The following is a 19,981-nucleotide window of genomic DNA, read 5'->3' as shown; positions in this document are numbered from 1 at the left end:
TATGTTCATTTATGACATGAGCAACAAATTTATTCATTTTTAATATCCATTAATCCCAATTAAATTTTTCCACTTAACATTTTAACTGTGGATGATTTCTTTATGCTACATTCTATCTCTCTTCACATGGTATTTAAATATTTGCTGTTACTCAAAACTTCTGACAGGAAAAATGCAACCACTGTTTTAATAAATTTCAAATAAGGAAACAAACTACAGCATTGATAGTGATCTGAATTCAAGTGTTTAGTAATATACGACTGAAGTTATATTCACCAAAATAATATGCTATATTGTAAATACCATCATATAGCGCACATAATTAGGAATTTGATGCTTAAAGAATAATATATGCAAAAATGTGATATGAAAACTGTCATGAAACTGACTATATATTTATATATATATATAAAGAAGTTTTAAACATATAATACTTTTAAATTAATCCAGATTTCCTCACGTAAATTCAGGATATCAAAAATACACAGGCTTTTACTTCAAAATTAAGGTATCTTTTTATTGCTGTTTCTTCCTTCATTCTACTACAAAGCTTAAGCATGTGTACTGTAAGCTGTACAATATTTACCTTTATGCATGTGGAATTAACAAAGAAATAGCAGTCATTCCCAACTTCTGCCATTTTCAATCTCTTGCTGCTAATCCAATGATTGTTTTTTTATAAATATGTACAAATTGCAGGAACGCAAGTATAAGAACTATCAGTGTGTAAGGGGGAAAATTGTTCTTTTCCACAGCCTTTCAGGCTATCAGCAGTATTCCTTTAAAACTGACCTCCTGGTGACAGTATATTACACAATAGATAATTCTTAAATAAATTGAAATTAGAAGATACCTTCTCTAGCTTTGCAGAAATGTTGAAAGTGGTTACTAGTAATCACACAAACTCAAACTTCCAGAATTTTCCCCATTGTTACATAATCCATTGTTTGCTCATCATAAATGACCTCATATGCAACTGTAGGCTATCCACCTAAGGGAATATTTTCCTTACCCAATATGTAACAAGAATGAAAACAGATTATCCATAAATTTAACACTGTATTTTTATCTTTCAGTGTGATGGTTAAAGAAGGAACACAAATTCGTATTTTCAAAATTAAAATTGGTAAGTATTTCATGAGGAAATAGCTATTTCTATATTGGCTTGGAAATGGAACTAACATAAATATGCTATCTATATTCCAGGAAAATAGATATACTTATTTAAATAGGTTCCTGGCACTATATACATCGACTTAGGAAACATCATGGCCAGATTGTAACAGTAATAAATGTACAGGGAAATAAGTAGGAGTACCTATTCATCCGGTGACTTTATTCCATTTTCATCCATCATAAGAGGAGGATTAGCTTCATCTGATAGCAAGGGCTCCAGCATGCTTGAAAACTTGGAGAATTTGTTGAAAACAAAGTGCAGCCTCTGATTCCCAGAGGGAGATATTTCAATCATCAGTTTTTAAAGTTTCTATCTGAGCATCCTTCCTATAAAAATAACCCAGCAGAAATGAAGAACATTCTTCATAGGTCACTTAGAAGTCAGCTGGAGATGACTGAGTACACTGGATCAAAGTATGTTTTTAAATTACTACAGACTTTTAACTGAAATCTCAAATGATTGAGACAAACATGGATTTCCACTTTAAGTGAAACGGTAAATTGCCTTGAACTTTTTGAGTCCAGTGGTCTAGAGTAATCTAAAACTAAACTAAATTTAGCAAAAGTTAGTTTGCTTATAATGCTAATAAAAGGAACGAGGCAATGTCTTAGGTAAAGAATAGATAAAGACTTGGCAAACCCCTTGAAATTTTTGATAAACATAAACCTTGCATTTTGGTTTGCCTTTCTCTAACTCTGGAAGAGCAAGGTGCCCATCTTAGTAGGCAAGTTGGAGACATTCCTTTAAGTGTGTGTGTCTTCAAGTGTTCATCTATCCCCAGAGAAGTTCATGACTAAGTGTGAAGTTTCATTAGGTGACTTGAAAATGTTGCATAAAACACTATTAATGGGGAATTAAGTGATTTCACAGGGAAAGGACTGAAAAATCCTTTTACCTCGACAGCTGATGACTAGCCCACATTCCACTAGACATAGCAAAATCAGCTCAAAATCACAAAGGGATTAAAAAAAAAAACTTTCATTGTGCAGCCCACAATGGGTATCTTCTGTTAGTTTGGGATATCCAGAACCCTCCTCTTTCCTTTTCCTATCCCTTAGTTTTACTTTTCACTTTCACCTCATTTCCATCCTATTGTGGATTTCATTTTAGTCTTTTACAGAAACCTGTGAATCTCCCTGTAATAAAAAGTGATAGGAAATTTGTCTTCAAAAACAGAAATCCTGGCTTGTGTAGGCCAAGACAGACAGATGGAATTTTTGTTGGTGTGTGCTAGGTTACTAACAGATCAGAGAAGAAAAATCTTCCTATTATCCTGTAGCACCACTTTAAGGTTGGTGGCCAGGGGTCCTACTACCAGCTCTGCTCTATCTGAATTGGGGGAAGCTGATGGCTGTCATCCTTCAGAGTGGGGACACAGTTTATAACTGTAACCTGATCCCATGATGTTATCCTGGTAAGGCTTCTTCTGTTTCTGTCAGAAACCTTGCTCTAGGCATTGAAGGGACCGGAATATTGCTGCTGGTTCTTCCAGAAAGACAGGCTTAAAGCAAGTAGAATGTTTTTGGAAGATCATCTTTTCTAAGAAATGGCAGAATGTTGGATCTAGAATATTCTGTGACAGTTTGGGAAGTGACAGTTGAGAGTTGGAAAGGTCATTTGATTGTCTGAGACCCAAGAGACAAGCTGTTGCTTAGGATTCCTCTGGAGGCTTAAAGAAGTTACCAGTGCTTGACTTCAAAAGGCTAAAAAAATTCTGGTTTCAACACCACAGAGCCAGAACCATGTGGGTAGTCAGTTCTCCCCACCCCAACCCCTCAGTTTCTTTTGTTTTGTGTAAAATTGGGTGTGCTTGCCTATGATAAAAAATTATATACCAGAAGAGAAATATTGTGAAATGGCCAACTTCTTCCTTACTCTCTCCCTCCATTGTGAATCCAGCAATCACAAAACGGTGAACTTGTTTTTAGGGATACTTTATTCTTTGAGAGTCCCCTGATGTATAGATACTTCCAAGGGAGATAAGTTATTTATTTTTTTCTAAAATCTTAAGTAAAATGCTGGGCAGTTGGAAAAATGCTGATAAACCAGTTATGGAAATATAAATTGGAATTATAAAAACAATTATAGAAATAAAAATTGGCTTTTCCAATTACCTAAGATAGTAAGGTCAAAATTCTCCCTATGGTCTTAGGCTTCAGTGAGATAGGTCTAATACTATAATATAGTATTATTTATTTCTTATATAAGCATCAGTTTTTTTTTACTTAACCATCTAATGTCATTTTGGACAGTCAAGTAAAGCAAGCTATATATTTAGCTCTATAGTTGATTGACAACAACTCAAGCCTTTGTTGGACTCTCACAAAAAACTTTACAGTGCTGGTTTTGAATTTGACTAAATTTTACTCATTGGAAAGGACACTGTGGACCAAATTATACACTGTATGATGATTAATTCAAACAGAAGCTTAAAAAACAAAATCCAGTTCTGTTCATTGTAGCGTTTTTCTATTGCTCTTCCTGGGAAATCAGGCTTTCTGTCTGCACGTTAGGAAATGTCTGGAAATTCTTTCAAAACTTCTCCGGGTTTATAATCCCTTTAATTTCTTAAAGAAAAAGCAGACAAATGAGTTTCAAGAGAAACGCTCTAAATTGCATCCTAAAGTGATTCATCACTTACAACTGGGTGTTAATTTCCAAGAAAATCATTGTTACAAAGCTGTGACCAAGAACACAACACCGGGTAATGGATCTTTTTTCTTTTCGTTTTAAATTGCTCATCAAAACATAGAGGCGCCAGCTCTGTAGCCGCACTACAACTCCCAGAATGCGCCGCGAATAGGCGGTCGTTTCCTGGAGTGTGTCCCCACCCTCGTAGACCTTGGCAGCGCTGTTTGGTTCACCGGGCTGCACCGAGCACTTTTCTCCCGCTGTCTGGTTTTAGGATTTCCTCAGGCCAGGACCCAGCGAACTGAACACACGCTGGGCGTGGGCACCATGAGCCGCCTGGGCTCGGTGCAGCGGAAGATGCCGTGCGTGTTTGTGACGGAGGTGAAAGCCGAGCCCTCGGCCAAGCGGGAGCATCAGGTACCCGGCGGCGTGGGCTGCAGGGCGAGGGCTCGTCCTGCGCTGCGCCCCGGGAGCCCTGTAGGTTTTCCCGGGGAGGTTTGGGTGAAGTTCTCTCGTGTGCCCTGAGCTCTAACTCCTTCAACCTCGTTAGTTGTAAGAAGTGTGGGTGAGATTCCCTTTTTATTTTCCCCTCCCAGATGAGGTGATTCAGACTTGCTCTGCAGGTTTGGAAACCCACATCGCAATTAATGCCTTTCTTCCCACGTCAGTACCTTTGAGTGAAGAACCTGAGGAGTGAGATGTCATGGGAGTCTTAACTAGGAACGACTGTCGATCAAGAGTCTGACGAGAAGGCATTGTTTACCTGTTGTGTCCTAGGACCCCATGGCAGTGTTGACTGCTAGCCCAACCAACCAAGTTGCTAAAATCAGACCTCGTGTAATTTCTTGCATAATTCTAACTTTGAGTTCCCGTCCTAAGGTTTTCTAACCATCTTGTTAGGCGTTTTATTCATAGTGAGCCTTGATGTGTAGCCAAGTTTTTAACCTCAAACGCAACCAGTGTGTGCATTTGGAATCAGCTCTACTCTTCACCGTTACGACTGTACCACAGGCCATCCTTTTCTTGTTCTTGTGTTTTTGTTTGTTTTTAATTACCATGCAAGTAGGAGTTTTTCCCTGAGGCATTTTCGTACATAATTTATGTTGTCTCCTCTTCACCTCAACAGTCTTCACAGTCTCCCCCAAGTCTCCAGTTGGCACCCCCTTCCCCACGGCCATTACTTCTTTCACTTTTGAGCTCTATTACTCACCCTCTTTTAGAGCCTCATTTTTCTTCTCTCAGGGGCCCCTTTCTTGCCTATAGATTAAATGGACTTAAACCAAGATGCCCTGTTATCTTTTAGTCCCTGCTGCCAGGAACTGACACATGAATTAATATTTGTCTAATTTTAATTCAAAGCACTTTGAGAGTTTTCGTGGCAGTTTTCCATCAAGTTGTTGTTTTCTTACCTTTTTCTTTTAACATCTGATCTTTTCATATTTCTTCCTATTGCAATCATTACTACACTACTTAATAGGTTGTACTGAATATCGCTATATTTTCTAGTAAAGCCCTAAGTTAGTACTCAGTGTCTGTATTGTTGGCTATTTACAACAAAAAATCATAACAAGCCCAAGTACTATAACTCATTTTCAAGTTTGATAGTTCATTTTAATTGTGATTCTCAGCTTTGAATATTGGGGATGGGACATAATTTTAAAAGCACTAAATACTAGGGAAAAAGCCTCATCTCTTTGCAGTTAAAACTGTCTTACAGTAGTGTTTACAGTAGTGTCCAAATAATTATTCAAAATCCCTTTTTAATTAGGTTCAGTCTATTTTAAAATCTCAATGTGGAGTTCTTGTTTTTGCATTGTCTTTCATCTTATGAATGTATCAAGCACATTCCTGTGCATTAATGTTTTTTTCAGGCTTTCTATTCTTTGAATCACCTTCGGTGTTTTTCGGTAGATCTTAATAGAACTCGATTAGCTTAGTCATCCCAGTGTTTAGCTGTATCCAGAAATGTCACACCACCCAATTGATCCTCATTGCCTATTTTTATACACAAATGCCCTTGCTTTTGCAGTAGTAAAATGTTTGGATATCATAGGTGAAGGACTAAATAGCAAACAGTAGTAGACAATGATCTCTATGGAAGGAACACTTTGTACTCATTAACAACTTCATGGGCATAGTAATCCTCGAAATTTCATAAATTTAAAAATGCTTGAGCGTGCACATACATGCACACACCTGCTTTTAGACTAGCATTTTGCCACAGTGTCTTAGAATGATACCTCTTGGTACCAGTGTCATACATATATAGATGACAAGTTGACCCTAGACCTGGGAGATGGCTGCTACAGAGGCCTTGAGGACCTGAGTTCAGATAGCCAGCACCTACATGTCTGTAATCTCAGAGTTGTAGAGGGGGATACAACAGAGCCCTAGAGCTTACCTATCTGAACCACTAAGTTTTAAGTTCAGTGAGAGAGTCTGACACCCAGTTTTTTCTGGCTTTCACATGCACTAATGCATGCATGCATTCACACACACATGTTCACACACACATACATACCTATATCTCACACAAATAATAAATCAGTAATGAAATGAGTATAGCCTCATAGTCCCTAATTTTGTCTGAACTACCATTTCCTTCTTGTTTTGTGTACTTTTATTTATTTTGTAAAGTGAATGCTCAGATTTAGACTATAAAATAGTAGTCTTTCTCAGAAACCAAAATTATAGCTAAGAAGTTATAAGACTCAAAAGCAGTCATTTCTTCTATCCTTGATGCTTCATTTTCTTTCTGACAACAGCAAAGTCATAAATGAAACTTGTAAACAGGTCATTGTTGGTAAGGATGAAAAGAACAAGAAGGGAATACCTGGCAAAGCAAGCAAACTCCATAGGGAAACAGCAGGCAAGTGATAATTGGTAGTTTTTTAACAGTGGAACCTGAGTAGAAATAGACACTAAAATCACCTCAAATGTTGAATACACATTCTGCCAGGAACTGGGTGTTTCAGTCCCAAGAGGGACTGTGGGCCACTTTTGGTCACCTGGGGTAGACTTATAAAGTAGTTACTGGAAGTTTCAGCCAGGAGGCAATGGCTGTGAGCCTTGATCCTTTAAAGCTGGCCTCCATGCTAGGAAAATGCATTTTCATAAAGAAGAGTCACAAACATAGTTGAATGGGGAGCCACAGAGATTTTTAGATGGTCATCTAAAGTAGGCATGTGGATTTCAGCTTTGCAAGAAAGCCTTTTGAGAACTAAAAATAGGAGCCATGTTCACCTTTTCATTTTCTGAAAATGGCCCAAGACAGAGGGCCTCACTAGACTCTCCCTATGACTAAGAACTAAGTGTGATTTGAAAAAGGAAACTGTGTAAAGATCTCATTGAAGAGTAGACTAAGTCTTGGAGAACTAATAGGTGAATCCATGTGTTGAGCCACCAGGGACACTCTGGAATGAAATAAGCCTATGATCTAGCTTTACCAGTACTCCCTTCCAAACACAGTGGCTGACTTGCCCTCTTCAGCCACAGAATGTCCTGACTGTGGGCCTTTACTCCCTGTATGTCAAATCTGCTCAGACTTCCCTGTGTCATTCTACCTTGTTTTCCTCTTTAATACACAGCAGTGTAATACTGTTAGCATTTTATTTCTGTCATAACCCTCTACAGTGTAAGTTTCACTAAAGGTGGGTACTTCTCTGGGTTTCCAGTGTCAAGGACACTGCTAACTGTGGTTAGTGCATAGTCACACAATAGGATTGTGCAAGTTGGGCCTGTGCTGAGGATGCAACACAGTGTAGGGCATGACTCCCGGTTTCATTGTGGTGGATGAGAAGCATGTAAATAACAGTCTACTTGGAAAATCAAATTTTACTGTGATCACATGGCCTGTGGGGGCGCAGTTGTGGTAGGATAGGAGGGGAATCTTGGAAGTAAAGCAAAAGAGGATCATGAATTCAAGGCCAGCTTGGGCTGCTGATCGAGACATGGGGGACAACTGTTTAGAACAAGTGAAATTAGGCAGTTCAGGTGAGCCTGTGAGTGAAGGCACAGGCTGTGTCTTTCTTTGTGTCTTTTTTTTTTTTTTTTTTTTTTTTTTGAGACGGGGTCTCTCTGTGTAGCTCTGTAGACCAGGCTGTCCTTGAACTCAGATATCCTCGTGCCTCAGCCTCTGAATCCTGGGACTAAAGGCATGCCCCACCACTGCCCGACTGAAACTATGTGTCTTATACCAGTTTTTTTTTTTTTCCTCTTCTTTTAAGCCATTTAAAGTTTTGGCAACTGAGACTCTAAGTGAAAAGGCGTTAGATGCAGATGTATACAATGCAATTGCAACAGAAAAAGTGGATGGAACGTGTTGTTATGTTACTAACTACAAAGGTAAAATACAACTGTCATGTTTACTAAAAGTATTATCTCAATTATTGTATAAATCCTGGACACCTGTGAACTCTAAAAACCTAACTGTAGTAAAGTTAAAAAAAAAAATCACAGTGCTTTTATTTACTTACCTTTGAGAAAGAAAGACATGTGACTAACATTAACTTGAAATTCCCATGAAAGGCTAGGCAGCCTAATAAACAGGTCTTGTATGTTCTCATTTTCATAAACCTTTCCATACCACTGATGAGGAAACTCAGTCTCAACCAGGTTCAGTAATTTGTCTTAAGACCATTCAGTTAATGAATGGCTGAATAGCAACAGAACCTGGGGTGGCCCAGCCCTGAAACTTGTTCTCATTACACTACCCCTGGAGTTTCTAGAGCTCTCATTACCATTGGCCAGGTCTCCCATCAGTTATAAACTTTTAAATAGAAAGCTCACATTGATGGTATTAAGGGGAAAAGGTACACTGGAGACAACTATTGTTTGTAATTACTAATGGATGGTGAGATTGACTCTCAGTTCCAGTAACAAAAATTGGTAAATGAGCTAGAAATGTCCTGAAATGCACTTTAAAATCCTTCACCTGTGAAAAGATAAAACTTGCCATCATAATTGTACTTTAAAATGGTGTGTAAGTGGCATTAAGGACATTCACATGGTTGTAGTGTCACCACCATTCATTTCCAGAATGTCATCTTCTAGAACTAAAACTGCTTGTTGGGAACCCCCTCATGCACTCCCCCATCTAAGAGCCCATTCCCTCAGTCCTCTTAGTCCATTGAACTTTCTGACTATAGGTAAGTCATATAAGTGTCTCTTTGTGGCTGGTTTACTCTTTCAGTTCAGTATTTTACCATGTTGGATTCTATCAGGTTGTATACACTGTTTTAAATTGCTCAATATGTACATAGCACTTTTTGTTCATCCATTCAGTCACTGATAAGCATTTTGGTTGCTCCAACCTTTACAACTATTATAGATAATGCAATTAATAATGCTAAATTAGCCTCCAGTTTTTGGGGCTTGTGAACCTATACATGGGATTAATTCTAATTGAGAAAATTTGAGTACCCATTACATTTTTCATATGGTCTCACAGAAGTTCTAGCTTCAAGATATTCCAGTTTTTCCATACCCCACTAGGACTATTATTATTATTACTACTATTATTTTTGTCTAGCCATCCTAATGGATGGGAGGGGAATTCATGTTATATGTTCACCAGTAAATAGAACAAAATGTCTACAACCAGAAACAGTATGATTTTAATCTAGTTAAAATTATGGATAGCTAGTACATAATGATATAACTAACAATTTTTATGAACCTCTAATTTATATATTTGAGTAAGATTTATCAGGCTTTATATTAAAAAACTTACAGTGAATCATTATGTGTGATGTGCATGATGGGAGCAATTAGAGGGTTGGAGCTTTGCTGCTCAAGAATGCTCACAGGACCAAACATGACAAACGGGTAGATAAATAACAAAATAAGGATTTCAGAATTAAGACTGCCACAGAGCAATAGGTGTGGAGATGCCAGGGAAGATCTGTACTTTGCCCTGCTTTATAGCCACAGCAGGACACATTTCCTCAGGGTAGAGACCACTGATGTGTTCAGGTAACACTTCAGAATCAGGAACTAAAGGTGGAGTCCTGGTTGGGGAACTTCCTGCTGTTGCTTGTCCTTTAGGCATCTTTCAGCTAAGCAAGCATTGGCAACAGCATAAGCCGGAGTCTCAGTGAACCAGAGGTGATTCAAAAAAAGTCACACTTTGAGCAGTACAGAATATTGGCACAGTGCCCTGAGACTACTCACACCCAGGGTTACAAGCGACCCTCATCATCAACGCATCTAATGACTTGGCCATGCCAGATGGGTCAGCTTGATTCTGTGTGTGCCAGAATTAAGCCCACACTGCAGTGTGATAATGTTCAGGGGCTGTGGGGTGTGAATACAGTCCCTGGTTCTGCTCTCACTGGGAGAATTTAGGAAAGGACCACACTCTGATAAAAGCACCATGCATTTTCTCACCCTCTTCATTTAACAAAGTACATCCTCACACACTGGGATGAGGGCTCAGTGCTGAGCATCATGTATTCCATTTGTCTTTTAGGATGCTTTCTTACAGAGCTTATTGCTTTTTTCTCACTCTGAAATCTCTTGCAACATGAATTTTGTTACCTTTTGACTTTTTCTTTTATTGCTACATTTTTAGGCCAGCCATACCTTTGGGCTCGGCTAGACAGAAAACCTAACAAGCAAGCTGACAAAAGATTTAAAAAATTTCTACATTCAAAAGATAATTCAAAAGGTTAGTGAGTTTTCTTCATACTTTTTAGATTTAAAGAGTTGAAATTTGTGTTTTATTGCTATGATTCTTCTCTATCCACCTTGAAGAAAATATATATATATATAGTTATATATATATATATGCATATAGTACATAATATATATATATATGTACATACACACACATATATATATACACACACACACATATATGTTTACTTATGTATAAAATATTCACTTTTAGGGATAAAACCATTGGCACAGTGGACACACACACACACACACAAAACCATGCACGTACGCACACATGCATGCACGCACTCACTCATATACTGGAAAACATTTTCCCAACCTTTCTTTAACTACTTTCTAGTACCAATCTATTCTGTTTAAACATACAGTGTTGTAATAAGAGATACATTTTCATTTGGTTTGCATGAAAAAATTTTTCTAAGCTTTATTATAAATATAAAAATGTTTTTTATTATTGCATTAATAACTATATTATATATTTTTATACTTATAGATGTAATTTATAAAGTACTGTACAAAAGGTACATGAAAACTTATAAATCTCATTCAGAAGACAGGGGCAAGTGGATCTCAGAGTTTGAGGCCAGCCTGGTCTACAGAGCGAGTTCTAGGACAGCCAATATTACACAGTGAAACCTGTCTTGAAACACCCAAAAAATAAAAAAAAATTAAAAACTCATAAATCCTCACAGAATGTTGGCTACTTTAGACTGTAGAGTGTATAAGTGGTAGTGGACTGAGAGTTGACAATTTTACAGTGTTAGTTCCCTAAATTGGAATGTAGCAGATGGCAATGATAATTGAGTACCTTTCCCATCTGAACAGCGATGTTGTACTTCCTACTTCTACTTTGCATCTGTTCTATTTGATGTCTTAAAGTAACAGCATAAAGATGAACTGACTCTTTGTAGCGTTTCTTTGGAACATGGAGGAAGATTTCAAGCCTGTCCCAGAGTGCTGGATACCAGCAAAGGAAATAGAACAACAGAATGGGAAGCCAGTACCTGATGAAAACGGACACATTCCTGGTATCACATCATCATTTTGTGTTTAGTATAAAAATCAAGGTTCAATCAGTAATTTGTTTTAATCTAGCTTTTCATTTTATTTATAGTGCAAAATTTCTGACTCAAGTTTATTGAAAAGTCTAACAGTTTATATCAGAGACCTAGGAAAGAATGGAAGGAATGGCCTTTCAGGTTTTAAGGATGAGCATCTTTTGGTCAGAATGGCTTGTGTTTCATTTGCAGCAAGTTTTCCATATTGAGGGAGTTGATTCTAGCAATAAAAGTAAAAACAAATAAGGAACTAATAAACTCTTCAGCATGACTAGAACCATGATATAAACTATGGAGTGCCTGCTACACATATTTGTTGTCTTTGACACTGGAAGGATGCTACAGAGAACTTGCTTTATTAAATGAAAAAAAAAAAAAATGACACTTCCAGGCAGGAGGGAGCGTAGGCAGTTCAAAAAAGTACTAAAATTAAAAAAAAAAAAAAGTTTTAATGCTATCTCAGTATAGTGCCTAGTTATTCCTGAACCAAGAGAATTTTTTGAAGAATGTGTTTAATTCATGGCAATACCCCAACAGAATAAGCAAATGAATCCTTTATGACTATCAAGAAAAATAGTGAAATTCTTAACTTTCCCACTGATCTTAAGTGTCTGTATGACAGGGAATTTAGAAAATAAGGAATATTTATAACCAGTAAATAAATAAATGCCTGTATATTTTAATAGACCAATGTGATAGAAGTAGCTTTTTTTTAAATAACAGGTTGGGTACCAGTGGAAAAGAACAGCAAGCAGTATTGTTGGCATTCCTCCGTAGTGAATTACGAGTTTGGAATTGCCCTGGTACTAAGGCATGATCCTGATGAGCCTGGACTTTTGGAAATTTGTGCCGTGCCCCTGTCAGAGCTTTTAGAGCAGACCCTGGAGCTGATAGGAACGAACATCAATGGAAACCCATACGGTAAGTGAAGATGTCTTCCAGAGAGAACTTCCTTTGGTCAACTTAAGAAGCATACAGAAGCAACGACCGATGCATTTGCATCTGCTTCCTAGGAGCACATTTGTTTTTTTTTTTTTTCTGCAGCTTTGGTGTTCAAGAGAAAATTTATGTATGACTAATCATTTTGATTTATTAATGTGAAAGGTTGACTTCATCCTATTATTTCCCTTGACAGCTCTACAACTGTGCATGAAAAGTAATTACTGAGGTGTAGCTCTTCATGGCTTTATAAATTTTAGGCAAGTTAGTTGGGTGAAAATGCACTGCTCTGTTAGGTCATTACTTTAACATTAATAAACACAGGCATGAATAAGAACTGGCAACAGATACTGCATAAAGAATGTATACCCTAATGAATTGAGTAAATCAGTGGCATTGTGGAGTACAGAATTGAAAGGAGACTCATAAAATAAAGACTCTAAAGGGGCAGTATTTCTAGAGAGATCAAAAGCAGATTGAAGGTGTAGGGAGGTAGCCCAGGCCATAAAGTTCAGGTCCCTAACACCTTATGTTAACAGCTGGGCAATGATGGTACATGCCAGTCCCAGAGCCAGAGAGGCAACAGATAAGAGGCTATGTGAGCCTTTTAGGGCAGACAATGTAGCCTAATCATTGAGCTTCAGGTACAGTGAGACACACCCTTTTTTCAAAATATAAGGTGGGAAGCAATTGAACAAGATATTCAGTGTTGACCACCTGTTTCCACCATGCAGCTGCACAAACATGCACACATCTTTTTTTTAAATAACAGGTTGGGTACCAGTGGAAAAGAACAGCAAGCAGTATTGTTGGCATTCCTCCGTAGTGAATTACGAGTTTGGAATTGCCCTGGTACTAAGGCATGATCCTGATGAGCCTGGACTTTTGGAAATTTGTGCCATGCCCCTGTCTGTGGAGAACATCTGTTCTCCACAGAAACATGTATGTGACCATACATACACACACACAAATTTAAGTAGGTTGATTGATGGGTATTAAGCTTAATACAGGATCATAGATGATGTTAAGCACTGAATAAAGCAGAATATAGCTAATGAGATAGCACATGCTAGCAAATTTCTGTAAAAATGTTGGCTAACAAATATTTCAAAATAAATATTTTAAAGATGTATCTTTGATATGGACTATATCAGTAGTACTTATATGAATGGATAAGGCTGCAGTCAGTGTGCCAGCTCCCAGTGTAGAGAGTACATGAAAGTGGAATTTCTAGTTTCTTGGAAAAAGTGTCACATTTGAGTGAGAACAAGATGTAATGCACTTTGGATTATTCTCTACAGAAAATCAAGTAAACTTTTTGATAACATTACTCCTAAATGTTTATACATTTATACATTTGGGGAGGTAGATTTTCTGAAAGGAATATGATTGAACATGGTTAATAGCAAATTTTACCATTTAGGGCTAGGAAGCAAGAAATCGCCATTGCACTTTCTTATACCACATGGAGCATTTCCAGTAAGAAATCTGCCTACACTGAAACACAATGACTTGCTGTCCTGGTTTGAAGACTGCAGAGAGGGTAAAATTGAAGGGATTGTATGGCATTGTGGTGATGGCTGTTTAATTAAGGTAAGGACAAAAACAGCTTGTAGTGGATTTTGCTCTTAAAGATGTGATACTCAGACTCTGTTTATAGACTTTATTAGTTCTGTGTAGGGGAAGCTGTAGCCACGCCTTCTTAGGGGCTGGCTTTTCTACTATGGTAGCTGGGTACACTAATGGTGTACGAGTAACAATCTTAGAAGAATAGTCACGATACCTGGGTGGAGTAGGTGCCTGGGATTGGAGTGATTCTGCTTCTGAGGCATCCCAGATATAGTAGGAAATTACCAATACGGAGTCAGATAGAAATATAAGGGTATTTAATAGGGAAAAGCCTTGCTTACAGAGCGAACCAGCCAGCAGGTGATAGTCTGTACAGCAAGAAGCAAAGAGAAACCGAAACGGAAAACACAGACCCCCCTACTCATTCTGACCACGCCCTCACAAGCCTGCCCAGGTACTCCTGTAGCCAGCCCCTAAGAAGGCGTGGCTACAGCTTCCCCTACAGTTCTGGCATGCAGTTAGTATATTTCCCTATAGTTCTTATAGGGTAAAACTGAATTGAGTTTATGGGAAGTGTCAGACAGCACTATATACAGATGGTGGTGTTGGGCTGGGCACTGGCTATATGTACAGGATGTGCTCTAGAGTTAGTGATAGGGCATTTATTTGGCACACTGTGTTCTCCGATTAAGACAGCACTTCTAACTTACTAGGTAGGGAGTTTTGTAGCGAGAGATCTAACTGAAGACAGAGAAAGAAAGGATTCCATCCAAGTGGGGCTTAGTGGGCCAGTGCCTTTATTGGGGCTACTTACAGGAATCTGGGTAAGGAGCATGGAGGACCCGGAGGCAGCAGGATCAGTAAGAAGCCCTCCCCAGCTTGAGTTACAACTCACAAAAGCAGCATACTGGGGACTCCCTGCTCTGGTGTAAGGAGAACCTTCACTCCAATTGTTAGTGCTCCTGTACCCTTGCAGAGAATCTTGGAATCTTAAAAGCTTCAGGACTTGTGAAGGTTTGCTTACTTCATGAGTCCAGAGCCTCCCTCCAGAGGGGATGTTTTCATGTGGAGGAAACAGCTACAGCAATGTCCCAGCCAACTTTGATCCTGACCACCCTACCATTCTACACTAATACTCCACGAGTCTAGCTCTCCAACAGACTTATAGTCATTACATTTTGGAGGAGCCCTTGATTCTACTCTATTCTCATGGGAATACTCATATTCTAATGGGAAAGGCAGACAGCACTATGTCAAAGAACAGCTATGACATTTAATTAAAATAAGTGTAATATAATATAGATCCTTACACTGTACCTGGCAGGTAGCAGGCACTCAAAGACTAAAGCTTATGCCACTTTTTCCTCTTTACAGGTTCATCGCCATCATCTTGGTTTATGCTGGCCACTTCCAGATACTTACATGAATTCCAAACCAGTTATTGTTAACATGAACCTAAACAAATATGACTGTGCTTTTGATAATGAGTGTTTGTTTAATCAGTTTTTGAAAAAAGATAAACAGAAATTTGATAGGCTTAAAGATATAATGCTTGATGTATAAAATGTTTTCTAATATTGATGAGTCTTCTGCTATGTTTACAGAGGTTAAAGTAACTGAAGGTTCTATTTAATTTTGCTAGATATTTGGTAAAACATGTCATAACTAAACTAACATATTTATAAACTAACATATCTATTTATCAAAATTATAGGATTTTAATATCTTGAATATCTTAACACAAATATAAGTATAAAATAATTACATCTGAAGCTTCAATTTTACAGCTTACCTTTATGATTTTAGAAAATTTAATTATGAAAATAGGAATATCATAGCTCATTGTGTACTGTATAGTCATAAGTTATTCACATCTTCAAAAATATACTTTTCTACCAAGTTAAAACTAAATATGATTTTATTTTTAAGCAAATATACAGTATTTTGACATGTGAATTCTGTAGTAAAAATGGGTCTTTAATAAATAGGGAAATTATTAGGACTTTCTCCAGGACTTTCTCCATCTTCCGAAGCAGCAACAGGGCTAGGTAATTCAAATCCAAATTGCTCAGAAAGTTTTTTTAACTTCTGTTCTAAGAGAATATTTTTTTTCACTTCTTTCTTATAATTGTACTTCAGGTCTTCAATTTCTTCAAAAAATGAAGGATCAAAATTTTGCAGTTCTTTTTTCAGCTTTTTAATTTCCTCCTAAAAGTCACATATAGGAAGATTGGATTACAAACAAACATGAAAACCCACATAACTTGAACAGTAAATACAAAAATATTTACCTTTGTACCATATGAATAACTTAATATGTGTGCTTCCATTATAGTGAGGTCGAGTCTTTGAACTGTGTCAGATATTCTGTTAGGCAAACAAAAGGGACTCCGCTCTTCACTGCATTGAGATTACTGTCTTATTTTCTTACTGTCGTATTTTCTTTAAAGTTCTGTTTTTACTTTTATAATATTTATGATCATGGAAATCCCGGGGCGTGTGAGGGGAATGTGAGTGCCAATGGCTGTTTTACACTGGCTGTTTACACTACCCAAGCATGAGCTCCGTCATAAGTAAAGCACAGAAGTATTTTAAGGGAAAGATCCTGAACGTAATTCCAAAAGGTACTTAGAAAAACTGTTGCCATGACCCACGACCCACAAATTAAGAAAATACTAAAAAAAAACATGTTGAGATACATTTGTTATAATTTAAAAATAAATTATTCTCTAGACCTTTCTATTTGTCTGTTTTTTGTTGTTGTTGCTAACTAAAAGCTCTCTATATTAAAGTAAGTAAATTAAGTCCATGAATTTTTGGGCACATTCCATTTCCCACAGCTGTTCTTAAGTCAGACATAAGTAAGAATTACCTTCAAGTGTTGCTTGTCTAGGTCTGACTTTCTGAGCTGTGTCTCTAGGTCATTTACCTTTTCCTTTAGTTGATCAGGATCTGCCAAAAATAGTCATAAAATTAGAATGAGTTAAAGATAGAGGGTTAATTTCAGAATAAAAAGGAAATTTATGAAGCCTACAGTCTATAATCATCTGGCACTGTATGGTGGGAACACTTCTCAGGTATACTTGCATGCTACCACTAGTAAGTAAGGTCATTCCATAGCAAGAAAACAGAAAGTGGGTTATTCCATAAGAGAAATTTCTATTTTTAAGAGCAAAATCCTCCTAATACCAGTAAAATTTGTTATGTACGAAATATTTGAGGTAGAAGGCAATAACAGCCAGCTTAGTTTTTTTTTTTTTTTTTTTTTTTCACTGCGTGCAAAACTTCCAAGGCAAGGTGTGTGGCACAGATAGAGTATGGCCCTGATGGTTTGGTAGGAAATCAGCTGTTGACAAGGGGCACAAGGGTTAAGATATCACACTATTGCAATCATTGAAAGGTAGTGTGAGGTTTCATGACAAGGACAGAAAAGTGTATTGTAGTGCTCATAAAGATGTAATATTTGATATTTGTCTTCTGAGACTGGCCTATTTTACTGAGCAAGATGATCTGTAGTTCTGTTTTCCTAAAAATGTGCACCACATTTTATGAGTATATCTGTTGATTGACACACAGGCTGATCCTATCATCTACTTACTATGAGTAGTGCCCCAATAACATGAGTATGCACATATCTGTTAGTTTGTCCATGGTCAGTGAGCTCCTTTATATTATATACAGAGTGGTGGTGAAACAATAAAGCAAGAAAATACAACATTTTCCAAAAGTGTTTTAAATGTCCACATCTTTAAATGTTGATTTAGCAATGTCCAAACAGGTTAATGTTGAAGCAGGTACTCTCTGAAATGTAACCTTTCCTCCTTTCTCTTACCTCCTTTCTCTTAAGTACATAAGGGCTTGGGTTTAGACAAGTTAGAGAACTTGCCTAATGCCAACAGGATAGGTCTTTGTTACTGTGTTTGTTACAAGTACACCCAGCTATCCCCTAGCAGTCACATAATCTATTCCAGATGGATGAATGCCATTTTTAGTTAGCAAAAAGCACAGCAGCACAGTGGTTAAGATTCTGCCATGGTAAGGAGTTCTGAACTTTCAGAGAATTACCTTCCAGTGCCACTTCCTACTTGTGATCTTGAGGATAGGTTATTAATCATTTATAAAATGTAACATGAAGACAACAATATCTATCCTATGGCATTATAAGAATAAAGTGAAAATTTTGTAAAGTCCTTAGCATAGTGTCTGGCACAAATCATACCATGCATTAATACAAAGTAGCATCAGGACACTACAGTAGCTCTATGAAATAATTTAAAATTATTCAGATATAAATTGGTATAATCCTGTAGGGTAGAACATGACACTTCCATCAGATTATCAGATAATGGCATGATTAGGTTAGAAGCTACAGGGTAGTTATTCCAGAAGCTTTGGAACTATACTAAAATTCCATCCTGGGGTAAACTCACTATCCATTCAATAGTGTACTACAGAATTATGAAAAAAATATGATGCACAGGTCTTACTACAAGAGAAGCTATAAATACATAGTGTGAATCCAGAAAAAAATCAATATACATTAAGGCCAGTTCTCTTTAACTGTTAAAAGTTTTATCCTGTAATCTTGGTGCAATTAGCAAATATCAAACCACAGTTCCTAGGAGAAATGCAAATGCATGCAAACACATATACATAACTAGAATTGTCAACTCACCCTGACCTATTATATTTTCTTTAGTCTCAAAAGAAAACATTCCTAAGTGTTGAGCCACCTTTCTGAGGTTGTCCCATTGAAAGTGTCAAAGCTATGATTCAAATTCCTATTAGTCTATAGTGGTACCCAGGACTCCATCCTAGATCACCTCTGGAGGAAAACTGAAACAAGAAGGCCAAGCACTACCTTGTTGGCCCTGATGTGGGAAGATGGGGGACTGTTTAAACTTGTCATTGTACCTGTTTGCAAAAGCATTGAATTGATTTTGTGTACACACACAGATGTTTTGTAAGTAACTGTTATACAGGGGAATGACTGTTAATATCAGAATAGGGGTTGAAAGGAATAAAAATAACATTTTTATTTGCAATAGAAAAAAATAGCACTGTAGTTTTAGAATTAAAACAACAATTAGTAACATTCAGAAGAATATGTTCATAGGGATTCAGAGACCTACATTTAGAAAGTGGAAGCACAGGACAGCATTTAGTGCTTGATAATATACTATGATTGAGACTGTAACACCTAGGTGGATCACGAGGAGAAAAACTTAGGCCACTTAGTATAAGCAATCTAAGTGTTAAATGGGAATATTTTCATAGCCTGAGAGAAAATAGCTCAAAATACTCTTGTCAAGAATTTGATACTATAGAAACAAAAGACAAGCCTTAAATCAGAAACTTGGGATAGCCAACACGTTTTATGAAATATATTACCAGGTGTGCTGCTTTCAGCTCCAGTTTGGTCCTTGTTAGCTTTTATCTGATGGATTAGTTCTGCCTTTTCTTTATCCAGCTTACTATTGGCTAATCTAGAACACAATGACAGCATGTTAAAAAAATAAGCACTGGGTGCCAGTTCATAAAGTAGGTAGGCATTTCCTATAAAGTAGTATACGGTACTCAAAACAGCATTTACCAAGGGCACAGCTGAGTCTGGTCATGTATGCTGGGAGGATATGCTTAAGAGATGGCAGCAGGATCACCAAGGGAAAACATTTACTCTCTGGGCTTCATTGCTTCATTCCCAAACAACACAAATTCTAAGTTTATCCTAATCTCACTCCTGATGTTATTTTCAAGAGTGCTTTTCTTACAATGAGAGGAGGCTGCACAAACTCCCAGAAGGTAGGATTACTTGTTTTCTTTCATTATGGTTTGGTTCTGCAATGCCAAAGTTTAATTCTGTGCTTCTAGAAAAACTTAAGTTACGTTCTGGAAATATTAGTATTGGGTTCCTCATCTTTAGGTGTGG

The 19,981-nt window shown here is 37.4% G+C and overlaps 2 protein-coding genes across 9 annotated transcripts in view; one reads left to right on the top strand and one right to left on the bottom strand.

The window, feature by feature from the left end:
- The first annotated feature begins 4,000 nt into the window (after positions 1-4,000).
- C1H12orf29 (chromosome 1 C12orf29 homolog) lies at positions 4,001-16,792 on the top strand. 3 transcript variants are annotated; one of them, XM_027394151.2, is made up of 7 exons: positions 4,001-4,189; positions 8,035-8,152; positions 10,380-10,475; positions 11,398-11,514; positions 12,268-12,465; positions 13,907-14,076; positions 15,427-16,792. In XM_027394151.2, exons 1-7 carry the CDS (start codon positions 4,136-4,138, stop codon positions 15,613-15,615), a joined length of 942 nt encoding a protein of 313 aa, XP_027249952.1. In that variant the 5' UTR covers positions 4,001-4,135; the 3' UTR covers positions 15,616-16,792. The 3 variants fall into 3 exon arrangements, with proteins under 3 accessions (XP_027249952.1, XP_027249951.1, XP_035306853.1); XM_027394150.2 differs by having other exon boundaries at positions 4,001-4,225; XM_035450962.1 differs by lacking the exon at positions 10,380-10,475 and having other exon boundaries at positions 4,001-4,225.
- Positions 15,953-19,981, bottom strand: part of Cep290 (centrosomal protein 290) — an 80,903-nt gene continuing 76,874 nt past the window's right edge. For all 6 annotated transcript variants that reach the window (XM_035450956.1, XM_035450958.1, XM_035450957.1 and 3 more), the window contains 3 exons: positions 19,444-19,538; positions 16,925-17,004; positions 15,953-16,260 (listed from right to left, as the gene is read on the bottom strand). In XM_035450956.1, the coding sequence (XP_035306847.1) occupies positions 16,030-16,260; positions 16,925-17,004; positions 19,444-19,538 (406 nt within the window). In that variant the 3' untranslated portion in view covers positions 15,953-16,029. The remainder of the gene's footprint in view (positions 16,261-16,924; positions 17,005-19,443; positions 19,539-19,981) is intronic.

Source organism: Cricetulus griseus (assembly GCF_003668045.3).
Source record: "Cricetulus griseus strain 17A/GY chromosome 1 unlocalized genomic scaffold, alternate assembly CriGri-PICRH-1.0 chr1_0, whole genome shotgun sequence".
Lineage (NCBI taxonomy): Eukaryota > Metazoa > Chordata > Mammalia > Rodentia > Cricetidae > Cricetulus > Cricetulus griseus.
This window is presented reverse-complemented; position numbering and strand designations above follow the sequence as displayed.

What these genes read in the sequence shown, in the direction of transcription:
- C1H12orf29 (XM_027394150.2), top strand. Translation starts at nt 4,136, where the DNA reads ATGAGCCGCCTGGGCTCGGTGCAGCGGAAGATGCCGTGCGTGTTTGTG. An exon ending in TTCAAAAGATAATTCAAAAG is followed by an intron (nt 10,476 to 11,397) that starts GTTAGTGAGTTT and finishes GACTCTTTGTAG; the next exon opens with CGTTTCTTTGGAACATGGAG. An exon ending in CATCAATGGAAACCCATACG is followed by an intron (nt 12,466 to 13,906) that starts GTAAGTGAAGAT and finishes TTTACCATTTAG; the next exon opens with GGCTAGGAAGCAAGAAATCG.